This window comes from Canis aureus, chromosome 22 (assembly GCF_053574225.1).
Source record: "Canis aureus isolate CA01 chromosome 22, VMU_Caureus_v.1.0, whole genome shotgun sequence".
In the NCBI taxonomy this organism is placed as follows: domain Eukaryota; kingdom Metazoa; phylum Chordata; class Mammalia; order Carnivora; family Canidae; genus Canis; species Canis aureus.
This window is the reverse complement of record NC_135632.1, coordinates 28807214-28824858: the sequence shown is the minus strand read 5'-3', so window position 1 is coordinate 28824858 and position 17645 is coordinate 28807214. Positions and strand designations below refer to the sequence as shown.

General features: G+C 38.7%; 1 protein-coding gene across 1 annotated transcript in view; it reads right to left on the bottom strand.

The window, feature by feature from the left end:
* Window positions 1-17645, bottom strand: part of KCNH8 (potassium voltage-gated channel subfamily H member 8) — a 363281-nt gene that overhangs the window by 224210 nt on the left and 121426 nt on the right. The window contains exon 2 of the mRNA XM_077865348.1: window positions 11301-11534. Within this exon, the coding sequence (XP_077721474.1) occupies window positions 11301-11534 (234 nt within the window). The remainder of the gene's footprint in view (window positions 1-11300; window positions 11535-17645) is intronic.

Sequence of the window (17645 nt, the reverse complement as noted above, 5' to 3'; positions counted from 1 at the left end):
ATTTAGAGTAGTGATTTAGTTTTCTTTTGCTTGCAATTTGAATTATTTTAAAAAGATTTTATTTATTAATGAGAGAGAGAGAGTGAGAGAGAGGCAGAGGGAGAAGCAGGCTCCATGCAGGGAGCCTGATGTGGGACTCGATCCCAGGACTCCAGGATCACACCCCGAGCCAAAGGCAGATGCTAAACCGCTGAGCCACCAGGGATCCTGCAATTTGAATTTTTATAAAGTGAATCAACTAGGGGCACCTGGGTGGCTCGGTCAGTTAAGTGTCTGCGTTCAGCTCAGGTCATGATCCCAAGGTTTGGGGGATTGAGCCCCGCATCAGGCTTCCTGCTCAGCGCTCAGCATGGAATCTGCTTTTCCCACTCCTTCTGTCTGCCGCTCTCCTGCTTGTGCTCTCTCTCTCTCAAATAAATACATAAAATCTTAAAAAATAAAGTAAGTCAACTGAAAAACAGTAAGCAATAGTTCAGAAGGTACATGGAAATAAACGGCAACTCTTGAAGGTAACCCAGGAATGAGTGAATTTGTGAGTGAAAAGAGTTATCTAAAACTCTACCAGACTCAAGATTCCCTTTTGTAACAAATATTTGTACTTCCCTCTTCTCTATTTAGAACTGAAAAATCATAATTAATATGATTATATAGCTTGTTTTCAGAAAAAAGCACTAAGTATTATTAACTGTAATCTAACAGAAAATTAAAGTGAGGTCATCTCTGAGAAACTAATATGCATCTCAACATGAAGTGTTCAGGTGTGCCTGCCTGCAGCAAAAGATGTGCATTGGCAGCTGGATAACTGGATCGATATGCAGAATTCCAGGGAATGCAAGAGCTCGGAATGCAGAGTCCATGTGAATGTGCTACATCCATGACAAGTACTATGAGTCAGTGACAATATTTTTCTGAAATGGGTGAAATTTGAAACAAGATAAAAGTTTAACCATTCCTCATTACACTAAGGTTTTCTTCTTGGAAATTCAATGGGAAATTAAAGCCTTCCTCAAAATACTGTTCAGATAATTAGAAGCCAGTGTTCACTTCCTGGAAAACCTGATGGGGCATTAGAAAGTCATACAGTGCAAAATACTATATTGTTAACTTTTGGTACTATGTCATACAGCAGTTCTCTCCAACTTACTCATCTTGCAAAACTGAAACTTTATTTTTTTTTTATTTTTTTATTTTTATTTTTTTTTATGATAGGCACACAGTGAGAGAGAGAGAGGCAGAGACACAGGCAGAGGGAGAAGCAGGCTCCATGCACCGGGAGCCCGATGTGGGATTCGATCCCGGGTCTCCAGGATCGTGCCCTGGGCCAAAGGCAGGCGCCAAACCACTGTGCCACCCAGGGATCCCTTAAAAACTGAAACTTTATATCCAGCTAACAGCTACTACCTTTTTTCTCCTCCCCTCAACCATTAGAAAAAAAAATTTTAATTCTCTGCTTCTATGAGTTTGACTATTTTAGATACCTCATGTAAGTAGAATCATGTAGTATTTGTCCTTCTGTGAATGGCTTATTTCACTTTCTATAAAGTTAAGAGGATAGATCTCATGTTAAGGGTTCTTACCACAAATAAACAAGCCACAAGAACACAAGGAAATTTTTGGAGGTGATGGATATGTTTAGTATCTTGATTGTGCTCTGGTATCACAGGTATATATATATGTCCAAACTAATCAAATCATATACATTAAATATGTGTAATTTTGGCATACTAATTATACCTCGATAAAATTTTTAGAAATTTAAAAAGAAAGAAAGCTATGTTAGACACTGGACAATTCTTCAATTGCAAGACCAACCCATACATTATAGAACATTTAGCATCCCTGACTCCTGTCCATTAGATGGTAAAAGCAGCACCCCCCCCCCCCCAATTATTGAGTCAAACATCCCTAGAGAAGTCCCTGGGAGGTGGTACCAATCCCCTTTCCACAGATTCAGTGGCTTAAGAGCAAGGACCTTGAAGTCAGAGGATGTTTATGTATCTTGGTTTCTTTGTTTACTAGTTGACAATTTGGGGCAAATTGTAATACATTTAATGTGAATGTAACCAGGTGTTTTAGGTTTACTTTCATCCCAAAAAGAAATGATAGAATCCTAACACCTAAGTACTTCAGAATGTGACCTTATTAGGAGATAGAGTCTTTACAGAAGTAATCAGGTTAAAGTGAGGACATTAAGGTAAGCACTAATGAAATATGACAGGTGTCCTGATAAAAATGTGGAAATCTCAACACAGCCACTCACATAGGGAAAATACTATGTGAAGGTGAAAGTAGAGATCAAGAAGATGCTTCTACAAGCTAAGGAACACTGAAGATTGCCAGCAAACCACCAGAAGCTAGGGCAGAGGCATGGAGCAAAATCTTCCTCACCGCCCTCAAAGAAACCAACTCAACTGACCCCTTGATGGTAGATTTCCAGAAGGGTGAGACAATAAATTTCTGTTGCCTAAGCCACTGGTTTGTGTGGTATTTTGTTGTGATATCTCTAACAAACTGATACATCGGGACACGATATTTGCAAAATTAATGGTGCCATTTTAATTTTCTTTTGACATTTTTATTCTCTTCCAGCCTTTTTCTTCCTGGGATCTAGCTAATATGAAATTGGGCTTGATAGAATGGAATATTATTTCACCATCAAAAAGAATGAAATCTTGCCATTTGCAACAACATGGATGGATCTAGAAAGTATAATGCTAAGCAATATAAGTCAGTCAGAGACAAATACTATATAATTTCACTCATATGCGGAATTTAAGAAACAATACAAAGGATTTAAAAAGAAAAAGAAAGAGAATGAGATAAGCCAAGACACAGACTCTTAACTATTAGAGAACAAACTACTGGTTATCAGGGGGTAGGTGGATAGAGAGGTGGATGAAATACATAATGAGGATTAAGTAGTGTACTTGTCAAGATGAGCACAGGATGATGTATGGAATTGTTGAATCATTATATTTTACACCCAAAACTAATAACATTATGTTAAGTATACTAGAATTAATTTTTTTTAATTAAATTTTTTTAAAATAAAAAATAAATTAAAAGAAAAACAAAATAGACTTGAAAGGTAAGATTTCTGTAGAGGATATGCTAAGATTAACATGTAAAGGTTGGGGCCCATACAGCCAATCATGATGATCTACCATGGTGGAGGATATAACTTTCTACCATTTAAAACCTTAGGAAGAAGCTAGAGTCTGGAAGATGGCAATATGACATGATATACTACGGTATCCCTTCAGTTTGTGAGATTGTGAAAAGGAATATGGGAGACTAGAGATAATCTCTTCACTCTGAGGCTTCACAGCTTTGAAGCAGGAAGAAGCTGTGTTGGATAGTTTTTTGGAAACACTGAAGACATTAGAGACCTTTTATTTCTGTATTTGGGACTTGAGAAAAACTGCTTGTCAAGATACCTCTTTATCAACATGGAGGTGGCTGCCTACTTTTGAGGAAATGTGAGAGCACAAAGGATGTTCCAGTTTATTTTCTCAGAGACTCTCTTTGCTTCTTTGTATGAAGGATGAGTGTGCTCACCTTTTAAGAGCTAAGGGGAGGTAAAGTGATTTAGGGAGTACCACCAGCTACAAAACTCAGCTGTAATGCTATAAGGGGAACATCAGACAGATGAGCCATGCATGACTCAGTGGTCAACAAGAGGTGAAGGGACCCTTTCTACATTAAGCCTCATGCAAATCACCATTTAGGAAGAAAAAAAAGAAGGAGAATGAAACTCTCACAGACTGGGCTTATATCAGCAAAGCAACTGTACAATGTCTAAAGAAATTGTTTAAAGTATTACATGAAAGAGCCATGGTGGTAAGGACTTGGTTTTTGAGATATCCCCAATCCTTTCACAAAATTAAAGTAAAAGTAACTAAGGTAGCAAAATCAGAAATCCATGAAAAACATCAAACTGTATGACAATGGTCCCCTTGGGACCTCAGAATACAGAGTGATAGGGCAATACCCCTAGTACTTAAGTTTTTACTCCATTTTGAGTTGACTTTTACATATGACATAAGATTATGGTCCAATTTCATTCTTTTGCATGTGGATATCCAGTTCTTCCAACATCATTTATTGAAGAGATTATCTTTCTTCATTGTGTATTTTTAGCTCTATTGTGAAGGATTAGTTGACTAAGAAGCTAGATTCTGTAGGAACAACAGCTGCATAGGAAAAAACAGGATAGGAAAAGGAAAATTCCCAATAGGCCTAGGAGATTGGGGGGGTCTCATAAATTGTCAAAAGGTATCTCTATTCCCAAAAGAAGAAATGCTCTGAAAGTAGAGGACTTCATAGACAGATCTGAAAACAATTAAAACTAGAAAGGAGAGGCACCTGGCTGGCTTAGAGGGTGGGCTCTTGATCTTGGGGCTGTGAGTTCAAGCCCCATGTTGGCTGTCATTACTTAAAAATAAAATCTTAAAAAACAAAATACAAAGGAGCTTTACATTCTTCAATTTACAGTGATTACAAGTGGGCTACACAAAGATAGGATGGTGTTGGGGTTGCCTGACCCTTCAACACTCTGAGAAAATCTTTCTTGGAAATTGTTGGAACCAGAACTCTACTTGGTCAGAGCATGAAGATCAGGGTAAAGAAAGAAAATATTTCAAATACTAGTGTGGGAGAGGCCATGCTAGGAGAGGAAACCAATCTCAGGAAGTAGCAAAAATGTATCTGTGCTAAAAAGTGATTAAGAAAAAATACTTTCTGGGATGCCTGGGTGGCTCAGTGGTTAAACGTCTGCCTTCAGCTCAGGGTATGATCCTCGAGTTCCAGGATCGAGACCCACATCAGGTTCCCTGCATGGAGCCTGCTTCTCTTTCTGCCCATATCTCTGCCTCTCTATGTGTGTGTCTCTCATGAATAAATAAATGAAATCTTTAAAAAAAATAAAAAAGAAAAAAACTTTCTGGTGATGGCAGAAGGGACTTAGAGCCATAGATTAGGAAAGTTTTCCAAGCATACCTCTATTTCCAATATTCTTCTAAAAGTCAAAGAAAACATATTTTTCAAACAAACAACAGACAAGGATAAAAGAGAAGAATAAAGACAAAAATTATCTGACCAGGGCAGCCTGGATGGCTCAGCAGTTTGGCGCTGCCTTCGGCCCAGGGCCTGATCCTGGAGACCCAGGATTGAGTCCCACATCGGGCTCCCTGCATGGAGCCTGCTTCTCCCTTTGCCTGTGCCTCTGTCTATCTCTCATAAATAAATAAATAAACAAACAAACAAATAAATAAATAAAATCTTTTAAAAAATTATCTGACCAAAAAACCTACATAAAGTAAAAACACACCCAAAATATTCCATGGAGTACACAAAACCAAAACATTTCAAAATAAAGCAAAGGTAATCAAGAAAACCTTACCAAATTTGAAACAACAACACACAGTAACTTAAAGACTCAGAAGTAACATGAATAAGTATTACAGAATGAATGTATTCCCTCAAAATTTGTATATTGAAATTCTAATCCCCACGACCTCACAATGTGACTGTATTTGCAGACAGAATCTTGGAAGAATTAATTAAGATGAAGTCATATGGATGTACCTGAGTCATATTGACTGGTTTCCTTATAAAAAGAAGACATTAGGACAAAACATAGAGAGACAAGATCATATGAAGACACCGAGAGGAAAAGGCAGTCATCTACAAGCCAGAGAGAGAGACCTCAAAAGGAAGCAATTCTGCCAACATCTTGAGTTTGGACTTCCAGCCTCCAGAGTACTGAGAAAATAACATTCTTGTTGTTTAAGCCACACAGTGTGTGGTGCTTTGTTATGGCAGCCCTAGCAACTAATGTACTAGGCAAAGAATGATATGAATAATATGAGCAAACTGAGCTCAGGAGGGCACATAAACAGAAGACAAAGGATTGAAGATTTTTAAAGAGAAGAAATACATTGTGAATGCATACCACAAGAATAAGGGAAAGGAAATAAACTACACATGGTTAAAAAAAAAAAAGGGAAAAAAAAGAAATGAAAAAGACAAAGTGATAAAGAACACGCAAAGAGGACCCAATAGAGATATAATTGGATGTTATTAAAGAGGAGAGTCAAAGCAATAGGAAAAATAATAATGACAATTACAATTCAAGAAAAATTTCCTACAATAAAAGAGACTTAAATAAATAAGAAAGGACATATAACATATCAGAAGTAAAATCTGACTCTAAACATTCTGTATCAACTATCCGTAAACTGTGGCCTGAAGGCCAAATCTAACCTACTTTCTGTTTTTGTCAACATAGACACATTGTGAGACAGCCCACCTAGTCATTTACATATTTTCCAGGGCTGCTTCACACTACAGTGACAGAAAGGAGTACTTGAGACAGATTGCCTGCAATACATATAGTATTTACTATCTGGCCCTTTACAAACAGGTGTGCTGACCCATGGCCTATGCCAAAATATACACCAGTAAAAATATTGGATTAAAATAAAAAATAAATAAAAATAAAATAAAATAAATTCATTGAACATCCAGGACAAAACATCAAGATACTTAAATAGCAACACTTCTAAGGTAAAATAATACTCTATACCAGTACATAAGGGAATAACATAATTGAGATATTTAAATGAAGAAAATATGAACCAAAAGCTTAATTTTCAGCCAAACTGATCTACCAGTCTAAAGGCCACAGTTACACAGTTATTAACAAGCAAGAATTCAGAGAAAACAGTTCCCATGAGCTCTTTCTGAGATGGCTCAGAGATCAGGCTTCAGGAAATCAAGAAGAGATTGGAGAAGCTTTGGGCTAAGGATATACGGTTATCATTAGGCATATTTAACAATAGCAGTAAGATTAAATGACAGAGTATAAGAATGACAAAATATATGCAATTGCTATTTGCTGACAATGTAAATATAACTATGAAAGAGGTCAGAGAGGAAGAAGGGAGACTACGAGGAGAGCAGAATGAACATGCTGTCTTACAGATGATAACTGGTACAAAAAAAATTACTTTAAATAATCAGGGGAAAGGATAAGAAGGAAGAATTGGCTCCCGGCTAGTCACAACATTGTTTATTGTAGGAAATGAAGACAAAATCTTGAGAAAGTGGACTGTAAGTACCCTAAAGGTAAATAAATGCCTCATGTTAAGGATAACTTTTAGAAAAAGACACAAACTTTCTAAGTAATAAAAGTATTTAAAAGAGAGAGGGGCAGAAAAGGCAAAGAAAACAGACCACATTCCAGTAGGAACGCAGAAGTCCATCAACAGACGAATGATTGAATAGATGATGATAGATTCAGATGATATCATACTATGCAGCTATAAAAGAGAATGAATGACTTTTAGCATACATTGTTCTACAAGGTATACACAGTCCTAGAGAATATATACTGTTCTGCTGAAGTGCAGAATAGTGTGCAAAGTATGCTCTGTATAAGAAAAGGAGAAAACCACAAAGATTTTAGTATTGCACATATTAAAAGAAACAATGACAGAATGAACACAAATTAATAAAATGGTTAGCCTTGGCTGATAGCCATACATCTGTTTGCCTAGAATAGCCCTAGTTAATGCCTTTTGATATCAATAGAAGTGGAGGAGACTGCTTTTTGAAAAGGCATCTTAATGGTACTCATTTCTGATATAGGTAGACCCTTGACTATCTAGAGGGAGGATAAGTAATGAGAAATGTTAACTACTAAACATGAAAGTGTAAAATATCTCCATTTTAGACAAAAGTCTGCATTGTATTTTTTTATGTGTGAATTGTATGTAGGTGCTTTACTTGAAATAAATGGGATTCTTAATACAATCATACACAATGTGACAACACAATACTGAACAAATTCTATAAATCAGTGATTACTTTTTTATGGTAATTATGCAATTGCTTTATTTTTTGAAAATAGATGATCTTATTGAAGTATAATTGAAATAAAATGTTATATTAGTATCAAATATATACTGATTTGACAATTATACACATTTTGCTATGCTCACCATAGCATACCAAATGTAGATTTATATTATGTTTATCTGTGAAACTGTCTTCCTAATTATTACTTAATTTTTAAAATTCTTATTCTTTCTTTATATTGGCCTTTTCATCTGTAATATGACAATGTAAGAGTATCTCTCTTTTAAAATTGTTTTAGGATAGACAGAAGACATCAATAGACACTTTTCCAAAAAAGACATCCAAATGGTTAACAGACACATGAAAATATGCTCAATATCATTCATCATCAGGAAATAGAAATCAAAACCACAATGAGATACCTACCACCTCACACCTCTCAGGATGGCTAAAATTAACAATATTAACAACACAAGAAACAACAGGTATTAGTGAGGATGCAGAGAAAGGGGAACCCTCTTGCACTGTTGGTGTAATGCAAACTGGTGCAGCCATTCTGGAAAACAGTGTGGAATTTCCTCAAAAAGTTAAAAATAGAACTATCTTATGATCCAGGCATTACATTACTAGGTATTTACCCAAAAGATACAAAAATACAGATTGAAGGGGTATATGGACTTTGATATTTATAGCAGCATTATCAATAATAGCCAAATGAAGGCGAGAAGGAGGACTGTTGAGGGCATAAGCTTTGTTTTAAAAATCAGAAATCCAGACATCCTCTGAAGTATCCATAAGTCCCTCTAATGATTACTTTCAATTCCATTCAGCAAACATTTCCTGCGAACTAATAACTGTCTGACGGACCCTGCTCTAAACTCAAGCTCTACCTGCTGGACATGCTGAAACAACTCATGTATTGGTTGTGCTTCAAAGGTTCACCATTGTATGTGGAGAGAGATATTTACAAAACTAGCTAACATACAGCATGATTATCAGAAGGAAGAGAGCAATTTTCAATCACTTATAATTGGATCAATTTATTGGCTCAAAATGTCAGACAATTCTCCATATTGATTGGGTTACAGCAGACTGGTGCCTTTAATCATTTCCACCCAAGGAGGTCCAAGGCTATAGACATCTTATAAAATCCTGGGCTCAGGAAATTCTTTTGGGTGTTGACTCCCACACCGTACTCCGTATTTTCTACCTTTCTGGCCTCTAAAGTTTCCATCCTTTGGGCTTCCCATCTAGATTCTGCCCCTTGGCCTAAACCTTTCTCAGTGCTGCCACATTTAGATATTTTGAGCTGGCTTAAAAAGGAAGACGTTCAGATGGATCTGGAGTTACCTATACAAGGCACCTATCTTGAGAAGGACAAATCTGCAGTCAGCGGATAATTTAGACAAAGAATATCCCTTTTCTCTTTGTTCCACCAGATGGTGGTTTTATCACTCCTGACCAGTCTGCATTCTCCATGGCATCTCCTATTTTCTTCTATCTCAGGCTCTCTTCGGTGATTGCGGTATAATTACACAGAGCTGGAGTCCTTTTATTTTATCATATTTGCTACACAGGCCTTATCTATTGACACTGGGAAGGACACAAAGGTCTGAACTATGTTCCTAATACCAAAGCACTGGATATTCTGTTCCTCCTAGAATGGTACTTTCCAATAATTCATGACTACCATGTATCCAAAATTCACATGATCAAAGACTGTCCTCCAAAGACAAATAAGTTATAAAAGAAGATGAGGTTCCCATGTTCAGGACGCTATACCTCTTCCTGATAGTGACCCCAATACTAAGTGCTGAGAGCAAAATATAGAGGCTTGAAATGCTGCTAATCATCAGCAATGTACAGGATAGCCTCCCACAACAAATTTACCAACCCAAAAAATCAACAGTGCCAAAGCTGAGAAACCCAGAGTTAGAATGCAATTTAGATTTTGTAACAAAAAGACCCCAAAATGAAATGATTCCAGTAAGAGAAATTTATTTTCTCATCGTTCTGGAGGCTGCAAATGAAGATCAGGGTGCTGACAGGGCTGTTTTATCTTGAGGCCTCTCTCATCCTGTACTTACATAACCTTTCATCCATGTGCCTGTATCGTTGGTATCTCTTCTTCTTATAAGGACACTAGTCATTTGGATGTGGGCCCCACCCTTATGATCTCATTTAACTCTAATCACCTCTCTAAAGGCCCTCTCTCCAAATGCAGTCACAGTGGGGTTAGAGCTTCAACATATGAATTTTGAGGACACACAATACAGTCCATAATATTATGGGAAGGGAGAAGAAAAATTAGATGACAAACAATTGTATTTTTTAGGCATTTTTCCTAAAAGTTACATAAATCATTCTTTTGCATATCACTGGCCCAAAATTTTGTCACACCCAGCCCAACTTCAAAAGAGGTGAGGAAGTCTATTCTCTAGCTTGGTAGCCCTGCATGGAAATAAATCTCGACAGCGATGTTATTTCAGGGAAAACTATTAAAGAAAAAGAATTTTAGAAATTGGAAAATGACAATCTGTTCTCTTTTTTTAAAAAAGATTTAATTTATTTATTCATGAGAGACACAGAGAGAGAGGCAGAGACATAGGAAGAGGGATCACGACCTGAGCCAAAGGCAGATGCTCAACCACTGAGTCACCCAGGTGCCCCAATCTGTTCTAATTTTGAGTTGGCATTTCCCCAGGATCATGCCTCTTGGATTCATCCAAACTACCAGGACCCATGAGGTAAAGAAACCAATTCCTACTTCAGACCCAAGCACTGCAGATACCATACCGGTCCCTATATCTTCTTTTATTTAGAAAAGAGACACAAAACCAGCCACAGGAAAACACTTTCCTCAGCAGCAATTTTGAGTCTAGGCAAATTTATTCCTACTCTGAGGTACACCACGTGCCTCTTATTTTGTCTTTTAAAAAGTAGTGAGAAAGGCTCCGTGGCCAAGGAACTGGAAGAGAAAATGCCTATGCTGTCCTTTACATTAACTTCCTCTTCTGCCAGTGAACACTCGGATTTCTGTCTTAATGACTGTGGTTCAGATGTGGTTCTTAAAGGCACGTAATTTGGAGAATATCCCTGGATAAGATCATCTATTAATAATATATTAACAACTATCATATCTAATATGTATTTTAAGAATGACCTAGTGAAATTATAAGACACTTCACTTTAACATATAGTCATTTAGTTAATATATAACATTGAACAGTTATAATTCTAATGCTAAATTTTCAAGCAGTTTATGCTGCTAATGGCTAAAACATGACTATTGCCCGAGTCGTTTGTGGAACTTCAATAACAGTGTATATTTATGGGAAATGCCAGTAAGCTTGAATGTGAGTTATGGAGTAATTACTGAGTTGAAAGCAGGTGACCCTTCCCAACTGCCCAATGAGCACCAATCTAGGAAAGCCACTCACCGTTCTTCTTGTAGAACATAATTTCTCCTTTGAATTCTGTTTTCTCCTCCAATGACTTTTCTATTTGAAGCATCAGCTGCTCATTGGTTTCAACTCCAAATAAGAATTTGCAGCTGCAACTCTTCTGCATGACTTCAGTCCGGGCGAATCCAGCGAGCTCACAGAAGCCATCAGAACAGTAGACTATGGGGAACCCCTTAGCCACCTGGGCATTCGCAAGGATGAAGTTGCTATCTGTAGAACAACAAGAAGACACTCAGGCACTACATGAGCATGAGGAACTCTTTTTTAAAATCATAGTTTCAGGAGAAATTATGAGCACATGTGTTTAGCTAACAGTGCCTAAAACGCATGTCCTGATGTGCTGGGGTGAGAAAAAGACAGTCTAAAACACTGACCAGCAGAATTATGTATTAAGCTCTGATTCTGGCTTGCATTTTGAAACACACTACAGAGGGAATACAGTTTTCATTGGCCTGCTTCAAAGCACTTAACTATCTAGTTGGCAGTCAGGTAGGCACTATTGGGCATAATTTTGGGCTCAAGCCCTGAATCTGCTGCTTGATGTATATACATAAACTTGAACAAGTTATTCACACACTATACTTCAGTTTCCTCAGGTTTGATTTCTCTAAAAGCAGACCCCAAATGAGGATTCGAGTGTAAGACATTTACTTGGCAAGTGATTTCAGGAAGTAAGACAGTAGGAAATTGAGAAAGGGAAGGCAGGAACGGTAATAAAAAGTAGGAGAAAGGGTTTTAGTGCTATGGCAGGTGGGAGGTTATACAGGGACCCTAGAATTGACCAAAGACCACAACATGGAATTTTCTCACTAAGGGGAGAGAAAGGTGTGTCATAGGAATTAATGAGAAATGTACATAATGTGCTTTGTGAAGTCTGTGGCACAAATAAGTATTCACCAAAAATTGTTGAGTATTATTCACATCTTTATGGTCATTATGTTAACAAATAAGAATCAGAGGACAATCAAAAATAGCAGAGTATTAAGTGCTTGGAGATAACCTCTACAAGACAGTGTGAAAGGCAATATTTAGGGAAGGTTCCTATAGGATGAATCTTTTTGAGATTAATTTTGAGGTTTGAATATATTTATAAGCAAAAAGACACATATTGGGAATGGGCTGTAAGAGAAGGCATTTACAAAATCTGCTGGTAGGTGACTTTTAGGTTCAGAATGAATTAGAGATTATTATTATATCATTCATTCATTCTTTCACAAAGCAAATGTTGGACAATATATTAGACAATATTAGAGGCTAGTATTTTTTAAAATAACACAAGTAAAAATACAAAGAACCACAGTGGTTGTTAGATGAAAAAATCAAGATTCAATATAATATGTTATTAGATGAACTATTTGTCTGAAAATATATAAACACATATAAACATATATATGTATATCCAAATATGAAATGCTTGTGTGTACCCAAAAATAAGTGGAATACCTTGGCAACTGTAGATATCTTTAGAGAGAACAACATTGGGCAAAGGTGGTAGGCACACTTATTTTTACCATACACCTACCATACACTTTTAAAGTTATACTACATGCTTTATATATTGCATATTCAAAAACCAGAATGTTTTAAAAATGTTTCCAGCAGACAGCCTATCTTGAGCAAGAAGGAATTCCAGCTATTTCTCATTGGTCAATAGCACAAACAGTGAAGAGCTCTTCCATGGGCTTCCTCATCATATTTTTAAACATCTGTTTCATGTTTCCACAGCCCACTATCCGCTATGAGAACCAAATCCATTCTACCCACTTTGCTCCAATCAGCCCTTAGCCCAGAGCACCAATTCTAGTGCTAACATCTGCATCCTGCCTCAGCTGGGTTGGCTTGTCTACCCTCCCTGGGGAAAAAAGCCAGAGCTAAAGTCCTACACTGGGAAGCCTTTGACAGCATGTTGTTTTGAAGCCACAGGAAGAATTAAATTATCTGAGACTAATATTTAATTCTGCCACACTTTGCAGAAGCATTTATTAACTGTGTACTACATGTCGGACTTTGTTCCAGGTGTAGAGACAAAAAGTTTACTGGATGCAGTCTCTGCGCTTGAGAATCAGTAATGAGCCTGCCCGAGTTTCCAGCTAGGTCCAGAGGTGGGCACCCTCCTACTGGCTAATGGTCTTCACCCATAGCTCCGCACAACTATGGATCACTCTCTAACCACAGTGTCTTTTCCTCTTCCCATTCTAAAACTTTGGCTGAGAGATTGCTTAGAAAATGTAAATACATAGCATTGGCAAAGTACTCAAGCATCCTGAAAGAGCTTTTAATGCATTTTCAGAAGCCATTTTTTAGTCGACTATTGACATGTTTATTGACTTTCTACTATATGTCAGGTGACTTGATTCTACCATATGGCAGGACCTACGGGGAGATGATGGTGGGTGATAAAAGATGAAGAAGGTATAGTCTCTAGCTCTAGATTACTACAATTTAATTAAAGAAATGCATGAATATCAATAACACTAAAACACAGCTTATGATAGGTACCAAATGAATGGTACACAGATGATATGCACTACTAGAGTTGAGAGATTAAAGATTCTGAGCTTTGAAAATGGTTAATGTGGAGTAAGACAGAAATAGGTGGAGATGATCAACCAAAAGTCCTGGAAGGTCAGAAGCAGATGCCAGGATGGAATAGGCTCAGGATAGAGAGCAGCCATTGGAGACAGGAAATAAACGACACCACATTTGGTCCTAAGGTCCAGTTTTCCCATTATTTAAAGGACTACAATAGTTTTCTTTTGTTAGTATTTATCTGGTATATTTCTTATCTTACTACTTTCAACCCTTCCTTCTGGGGATCTATTTTAGTTGTGTCTTGTACATAGCACGTATTTAAATTTTTAAAAAATACCGTATGAACGGGTTAGGTCTAAGTGGTTCAGTCAGTTGAGCATCAGACTCTTGATTTGGGCTCAGGATCCTGAGAGCAGGGGGGCTTTGCACAGGGAGTGGAGCCTGCTTGGGGTTCTCTCTCTCCCTTTGCCCTCCCCCCTCAAAACTACAATATGAAGATACTTCGATCAACCTAAGATCAATACGTTTACCCTTATCATTATTACTATCTTAAATTGTTTTCCAACTAACTTAATTTGTGCTTTTCTTCACCATTATTTTGCCTTTTCCATTCTCAAAACTGAAGAAATATAACTTACCTAAAAAACTGTATAACAATATTTAACATCAACAATAAATATCCACCATAGATCATACATCCAGCAAAACTCCCTCTGTGCACCACACAGATTGTATTTCCCTCCTTCCCCAGAGAAGAAACCCAAAGCTTGAATTTTTGTAATAACCATTCCCATTCATATTTTACCACTTACATATGTATCTTTACACAACAAATTGCCTATTTCCCCCCGATTTTATGGCATACATTACAGTATATCCTTCTACATAGTTCTTAGTGACTTGGTTCTTTCATCAATTTCCTTAGCGTCCTTATAATTGTTTACATAAGAAGAGACCAGCCCTTCTGGAGCTACAATAAGCTTTTGAAAAAAGCTGCTAAAGGACTCACCAAATTGCCTAAACTGTGTGTTCAATTAAGGATTATACTGTGTTGTGGGGCGGGGACAGATGGTGGAGGAGTAGGGTCCCCAAGGCACCTGGCCCCACCAACTTAGGTAGATAACTTTCAAATCAACCTGAAAACCTACGAATTCGACCTGAGATTTAAAGAGAGAACAGCTGGAACGCTACAGAGAGAAGGATTTTCACTTCTAACAAAGTGGGAAGGCAGGAAAAATATAAAAAAAGAATCAAGTGGGGGAGGGGCCCCTACGAGGAGGTGGCAAGAGCCTCGGGACAGGAGAGCCCCCGGGAGAAGCAGGTACTTTGAGAATCCGCACCGGACCCTTCCGGAGGGAGAGGCGCTCAGCAGGGAACCCGGGCAGAGCCGCAGGAGGGCAGCGGGGCCTCCAGGATCCCGGGGTCACTGGCAGAGGAGGGCCCCGGGGGGAGCGCCCCACACACCCGGGGATCTCGGTAAAGGGCTGGAGCGCCCGGCGGGGCCTCGGGAGAAGCCAGTGGGTCAGGCGGGGGCTCCGGGCGGAGGGGGCTGCGCCCTGATGCCTTCGGGAGCCCGGCCCCGGGGGGTGCAATTCCAGCGGCGCAGGCCCCGGATCCCAGGGCGCAGGGGGACACAGCCCAGGATCCTGTGGTCCCCAGAATGGGCGGAGGCAGGGAGGGCACAGGACAACGAGGACGGTCCTGCCACAGGGCGCCCCCGAGCCGTGCAGGTCAGCGCCCCCCGCCCTGGGAGCATCTAGGCCAGTGCCCACTGGGAGCTGCGGCAGTTACTGCGGGAGCCGACTCCAGGGCTAGAGAGGTGGCCACCACCTGTGGGGTTGTTCCTCCTGGTGTCACCCTGTGCCTGGGAATGACAGGACTATCAGGGATCAGGGGCCTCACAGGATAAACAGCTCACCTGAGTCTAGCACCTGGCAGGGGGCGGGCAGCTCCCCCAGGTGCACACACCTGAGAATCAGCACAGCAGCCCCTCCCCCAGAAGACCAGCTGGAAGGGCAGCGGAGAGCATGTGCTTGACAGAGCAGAGCTGGAAAGCTCCAGGGGAAGTCAGAGGGATTTACGGTATATAGAACCAGAGGGTACCCCTCCTTTTTTTTCCCTTCTTTTTTCCAGTACAACTCATTTTTATACCAGGCTGTAAATTTCCATTTTTTTTCTCTTTTCCCACCTTAACTATAAAATTTTACCACCTCTTCATTTTTAAGATTCCTAAAAGATTCTTCCTTTTTGACTTTGATAGTTCTACAATTACAGGTCCTAGATATATTTTCCACTTCTAGATTCCCTTCAACATACTCAACTTAATTTGGGGAGATATACAAGATATGTTTTTTGTTGTTGTTTTGTGTTTTTTGTTTTTTCTGTCTCATTTATTTCTACAATGGCATAAGTTAATACCTTCTAAAACATGACCAGTATGCACCCAGAACCAAGTGGTATGCCATTCCGTGAGATTCCTCATTCCCATTCTGCCCCCCTCTTTTATCTCATTTATGTTTTGGTGGTCAATGTTGGAGCCCTCTACAAGTGTTTCTGGTATATATAAATTTGGAACTAAGCATCTTCTAAGTTACAGAACTTAATATACTCAGAAACAAGAGGATTACCCTCTAGAACCCCTCAGGTAGACTACATTTTCCCTCCACTACAACTTCTTCACCACCACCATCTCCCAGTCCCCCCTTTTTTCCTTCTCCTTTTTTTTCTTTTTTCTTTTCTTTTCTTTTCTTTTCTTTTCTTTTCTTTTCTTTTTTCTTTCTTTTTTTTCTTCCTTAGGATTCCTGGCCTTTTATTTTTTATTACTTTGTTTTACAATTTGTTTTTCTCTTTAGTGGTCCTTTTGTTTTATTTTGTTCTGATCTTTGTTTTCAATTTCTGGTCTCTGACCTCGGCAGAATCATCTAGGGTGAAATTTACTTAGGTCTTGATTGATATTCTTGATGCAGCCTGCTCATACAGCCACCCTGCACTGAGCAAAATGACTAGAAAGAAGAATTCACCACAAAATAAAGAATCAGAAACAGTACTCTCTGCCACAGAGTTATAGAATTTGGATTATAATTCGATGTCAGAAAGCTAATTCAGAAGCACAATTATAAAGCTACTGGTGGCGCTGGAAAAAAGCATAAAGGATTCAAGAAACTTCATGACTGCAGAATTGAGATGTAATCAGGCAGAAATTAAAAATCAAATGAGATGCAATCCAAAATGGAGGTCCTAACGATGAGGGTTAATGAGGTAGAAGAAAGAGTGAGTAACATAGAAGACAAGTTGATGGCAAGGAAGGAAGCTGAGGAAAAAAGAGAAAAACAATTAAAAGACCATGAGGAAAGGTTAAAGGAAATAAATGACAGCCTCAGAAGGAAAAAATCTACATATAATTGGGGTTCCAGAGGGTGCCGAGAAGGACAGAAGACCAGAAAGCATATTTGAACAAATCATACCTGAGAACTTCCTTAATTTGGGGAGGGAAACAGACATTCAGATCCAGGATATAAAGAGATCCCCCTCTAAAATCAATAAAAACCATTCAACACCTTGACATTTAATAGTGAAACTTGCAAATTCCAAAGATAAAGAGAAGATCCTTAAAGCAGCAAGAGACAAGAAATCCCTAACTTATATGGGGAGAAATATTAGATTAACAGCAGACTTCTCCACAGAGACCTGGCAGGCCAGAAAGGGCTGGCAGAATATATTCAGGATCTTAAATGAGAAGAACATACAGCCAAGAACACTTTATCCAGTAAGGCTCTCATTCAGAATAGA